A 5,398-nucleotide genomic window follows, 5' to 3' on the forward strand; every position below is an offset into this window, starting at 1 on the left:
GTCATTATCTACCTCAATTATGCCGCAAGATAATGTTGGGGAGTCCGGAGGAGCACAACATTCAAAATTGGCTAAACAATGATTTATAAGAGATTTAGACACCACATCTCAACCCAAAACCTTAAAGCATTAAGATTATGGGTCATTCTCCTTATATATCCAATATAGCCTCCATTCCTGGTCAATGTGGGACTAACCACTCATAATTGAATTCCAACAATCTACCCCTCAATTATGAGTCCCACCACTAGACTTGATCCACTTGATCCAAGTCCTTTTATTGACCACTAGACTTGATCCGAGTTCTTTCTGGTCCACCACTAGACTTGATCCACTTGATCCAAGTCCTTTTTGCTCCCCCATCAAGCCAAACCGGGCTCTGATACCACTTGTTGGGGAGTTCGGGGGAGCCCGACATTCGGAATGGGCTAAACATTGATTCATAAGAGACTTAGACACCACATCTCAACCCAAAACCTTAAGGCATTAGGTTTATGGGTCATTCTCCTTATATATCCAATATAGCCTCCATTCCTGGTCAATGTGGGACTAACCACTCATAATTGAATTCCAACAATCTCCCCCTCAATTATGAGTCCCACCACTAGACTTGATCCACTCCACTTGACCACTAGACTTAATACACTTGATCCAAGTCATTTTTGCTCCCTCACCAAGCCAAACTAGGCTCTGATACCACTTGATTGGAGAGTCCGGGGGAGCCCGACATTTGGAATGGGCTAAACAAGGATTCATAAGAGACTTTAGACACCACATCTCAACCCAAAACCTTAAGGCAATAGGTTTATGGGTCATTCTCCTTATATATCCAATATAGCCTCCATTTCTGGTCAATGTGTGACTAACCATTCATAATCCTAATGCCTTAAGGTTTTGGGTTGAGATGTGGTGTCTAAGTCTCTTATAAATCCGTGTTTAGCCCATTCCGAATGTTGTGCTCCTCCGGACTCCCCAACAGATAATACATTGAAAGATAATTTTAATCTATATTATTAAATTACATTAAATTATTCAAATGAATTTATGTTACATTTTTATCGGAGAATAATATTATCAAGACATTTAATTTTGTTTTTACCATACGCAAGTAATATATGACAATTGATTGTATTAAGTAGTTTTATTAATTTATTATTGTATACAATGTTTGTCAGTTATTGCAATATTTCCTCCACCAGTATCTATAGTGTTGAACATTGAAAGTGGAAATGTAGCAAGCAAATGTTTGTCGCACACTTGCATTGAAACTTTTGCATTCAATGGTTCCAAACTTGACTTTGATAATGTGTCCAATGACGAAATACCAAATCCAAATGGTTATTAATAGTTTGTATACCTACTTATGTCTAACTTTATTCGTTTCAATGTGTTTGATAGAAGATTTATAGTCTTATGGATGTAGTTTTTGCAGAAGATTTACACTCCACCACTAAATCGTTGATGCACGATATGGCTGAATGTCAATGTATGTTTTTAATATCTAACAACGGGTGACATGTGTATTTAAACTAATAATGATTTTGTTCTAGAATGCGCAATTAACTAATAAGTTTTGTTTTTAGAAAACTTAATTTATATATTTAATGTAATGTTCGTTGTTGGTGATATGGACATGTTGTGTAGTTTTGGTAACGCACTATTATGGTTTGAAGTACGTGCCAACGAACGGAGAACAAAATCAAATGTTGAGTTCTCATTATGTTGTATGAAGGGGAAGGGTGAACTTCATTTTCTCACAATACCTCTTGAACTGATGTACTTATGTGTGGTGCTCACCAAAAAGTAGTCACTATTTGGACAACATATGTGCATATAATAGCATGTTTTCCTTTACTTCACTTGGAGGTAAGATTGAAAGAACCAATTATGGTGGAAGACCACCATAATTCATTCTTAGTGGGAAAAATTTCCATCGTATGGGTAGTTTGATGCTGGAAGTTGTTGCTACGCCTAAATTTGCACTGTTGTATATATATGACACAAAATAAGGTTGCAAATAGGATGAAACACTTTAGGTAATTAAGTCAATTTATGTTTATATTTAACCTTAAATCAAATTATTTTGTTGGACTAAATATGCTTTTAGCCCATAAAAATATTATGACTTTCCAAATTTTTGTCTATGAAAAAACATTCACTTTTAGTCTCTCTTTTGATTATGCAGAGGCTTTTTTAGGGATTAAAGTTAATAATTGTTTTCAAAATGTTTAAAAAATAGATACTTTTAATAAAAAGCTTTCTTGTATGCAGAAAGTTGCAAACATTTTTTATAAGGAACATAAATAGAGATTTCAAATTTTATAAGGTCAAAAACTTATTTAACCAAAGTTAAATAAGTTATTGATTATACATATATTTAATTCTTTAGCACTGATGTTGGTGGAAAAAGCCTCAACCTTTTGTTTGTTGATAGTATGAAACAAATGATCCATGAAAACAATATGTTGGCTAAGATGTTTCGTCTAGTCAGAGACCAAGTTGTACAGGGTGGCTCAACAAATTTTTATTTCAGATTGTTTGGAAATATTTCAAAGGATACTCTAATGCACAATCTACATACCTACTTGCGATGAGGTTGCAACTTTAATTATTGGTGACAACAATTCAACTGAAAAGGGTAGAGACACGATTGTGAAAAATTCCATTGGCGAATATGAAAGGTTGTATGAAACCTATGTGTCATTTCTACCTCTTCAATATCCACTATTGTTTCATTATGGAGAAGATGGATTTCATGTTGAAAATAAAATTAGATTAGAGGTTCGCGGAAACATTGAGCACAAAAGGAAGAGGATTTCATGTATGAAACCTATGTGTCATTTCTACCTCTCAAGCAGCCACATCATTCATGATCCATGAACGGTGTGGATACATTAATTGTCGCTCCCCATGCATGAAAATGGTAAGTACTCAAAATTTTACTAAAAAATCTTCCCAACAATTATCATAATTAACAAAGATTGTTATCCGAAATACAAAAGGCATGACTTGGGACTACCGTTTGAATAAAATGGTGTTAAATTAGATCATCGTTATGTGGTCTCATATAATCCGCACTTGCTATTGCAATACGGAGGCCATGTGAATGTTAAGTATTGCAACAAATAGAACTCTATAAAGTATTTGTTCAAATATGTCAACAAAGGACCTGATAGGGCAACAATTGGAATTTCTACAAACAACAATATTGATGAACAAAATAAGCAGGTTGATGAGATAAAACAATATTATGATTGAAGGTATATTTCTCCTTGTGAGGCTGCATGGAGAATATTTGTTTTTGAAATTCACCAAAAATGGCCTCCTCTTTTGAAATTAACTTTTCATCTCGGCAATGAACAGTCAATGTTATACAAGGATAATGAAGATATAAACATTGTTGTGAATAGGGATGAGAATCTTAAATCCGTGTTTATCGCATGGTTCAAAGCTAATTGTATATATCCTAAAGGTCGAAACCTAACATATGTAGAATTTCCCACCAAGTTTGTGTACTTGAAAGATAAAATAAGATGGTTTCAACGTCAAAGGGGTGACCAAATAGGAAGGCTTCAATTCACCCCACCTAGGGTTTGCCCATTGTACTATATGAGATTACTATTAACTTTTCAACGAGGTTGCATGGGATACACCTGTTTAAAAACTATTAATGGCAAAACATATAATACTTTTCAAGAAGTGTGTGATGCACATGGATTGTTAGCAGGTGACAAATAGTTCGTTGATGCAATAACGGAATCAAGCAGATTAGGTTTTGGTCATCAATTGCGTAGATTGTTTGTTACTCTATTGGTAATGACCACAATGACAAATCTTAGTGATGTTTTGAAGTCAACATGGCGTTTGTTAGCTGATGGTATTTTATATAGCATGAGGAAAAGTTTAAAAATCCAGGTAATTTTTTAGTAAAATTTATTTAATTTATTTTCATTCATACATCTATATCATACCGCTAATTATATACAACTTTTTACTGATTTCCAAATTAGTGAGGAATAATTTAAGAACCTTTGTTTAGTTGAAATAGAGAAACTGCAACACAAAAATAGAAGGTCTCTAAGAATTTCAAATCCATGTCAGTACTAGATATGTTAGTTGAAGATGATTTAGGCAATAAATTTATTGCAGACCAACGCAATTACAATAGGGATGAGTTGACTGAGTATCATTCTGAACTTATAAACATGTTTCCCGTTGAACAAAGAAGTGTATATGATCAAAGTGTTGGTTCTATGGAGTCTAAAAGTGGTGCATTTTTCTTCCTATATGATTATGGAGGAAAGGGGAAAAGTTTTATCTAGAAGACATTGTCTACATGTTTGCGTTCAAAAGGATTCATAGTCCTTAATAGGGCCATAAGGGGCTTTGCATCATTGTTACTATCAAGCAGTCATACAATCCACTCTATGTTAAATAATCCTTTGGAGATTAACAAAGAGTCGATATGTGGTGTTAATAAAAGAGATAACAAGGTTAAACTATTTAGACAAACCAAATTGATTATATGGGAAGAAGCACCAATGATGAACATATACTTCTTTGAGGCATTTGACAGATCAATGCGCGACATAATGTTGTTTGATGGGGTAGACAATAAACACAAACCATTTGGTGGAATTCAAGTTGTATTATGTGGTGATTTTAGACAGACATTGTCTGTAGTTCGAAGAGGTTCGAGATCAAACATACTTGTTACTTCCATCAACGATTCAATCTTATGGAAGTATTTTTAAGAGTTGAGGTTGACGACCAATATGCAGCTGCGTGCTTCAGCCATACTCGATGAACAATATGATATCAAGAACTTTGCTTATTTGATTCTTTCAATAAGGGATGAAGATGATTCTACTGACGATGATGGTGAGATACATGTTAAAATAGATTTACAATTGATCCCTTACGTGCCCTTATAGATTTCACTTATCCTGACATTTTAAACAACATGCATGATACATTTTTTGAAAAATGAGGGATCTTTGCTCCAACTTCGGATATTGTTGAGCACGTCAACAATACCCTTTTGTCATTGATTCCAGGTGAAGAAAAAGAATATTTCAGTTCAAATTTATTATGTAAATCTGATTCGAATGATCTACAAAGTCAATGGTTCACTAATAAATTCCTCAACAATATTAAGTGTTCAGATATTCCAAATCACAAGTTAACATTTAAAGTATGTTGTCCTGCAATGTTAATCAAGAATATTGATCAAGTTGTTGGGTTGTGTAACGAACAAAAATTATAATCACTCACTTGGAGAAGAATGTTTTTAGGGGCAACTTCCATCATAGGAAAAACTATGGACGACAAAACTATAATTCCAAGAATGAATATGGTTCCGAGTGATCTGAGTTTACCATTTAAGTTTATGAGGAGA

The 5,398-nt window shown here is 34.0% G+C and overlaps 1 protein-coding gene across 1 annotated transcript; it reads left to right on the forward strand.

The window, feature by feature from the left end:
- The first annotated feature begins 3,825 nt into the window (after nucleotides 1-3,825).
- On the forward strand, nucleotides 3,826-4,754 carry LOC101508217 (uncharacterized). The gene is made up of 3 exons (XM_073368652.1): nucleotides 3,826-3,877; nucleotides 4,150-4,269; nucleotides 4,354-4,754. The coding sequence occupies exons 1-3, from the start codon at nucleotides 3,826-3,828 to the stop codon at nucleotides 4,752-4,754; spliced, it is 573 nt and encodes a 190-aa protein (XP_073224753.1).
- The last annotated feature ends 644 nt before the right edge of the window (nucleotides 4,755-5,398 follow it).

The sequence above is a fragment of the Cicer arietinum genome, chromosome 5 (genome assembly GCF_000331145.2).
Source record: "Cicer arietinum cultivar CDC Frontier isolate Library 1 chromosome 5, Cicar.CDCFrontier_v2.0, whole genome shotgun sequence".
Classification (NCBI taxonomy): Eukaryota; Viridiplantae; Streptophyta; class Magnoliopsida; order Fabales; family Fabaceae; genus Cicer; species Cicer arietinum.

Bases quoted from the DNA above. Each gene is read 5' to 3' on its own strand.
- LOC101508217 (XM_073368652.1), top strand. From the start codon at position 3,826: ATGACAAATCTTAGTGATGTTTTGAAGTCAACATGGCGTTTGTTAGCT. The intron at 3,878-4,149 runs GTATTTTATATA...AATTTATTGCAG, and splicing joins ATGGCGTTTGTTAGCTGATG to ACCAACGCAATTACAATAGG. The intron at 4,270-4,353 runs GTGCATTTTTCT...TGCGTTCAAAAG, and splicing joins TTCTATGGAGTCTAAAAGTG to GATTCATAGTCCTTAATAGG.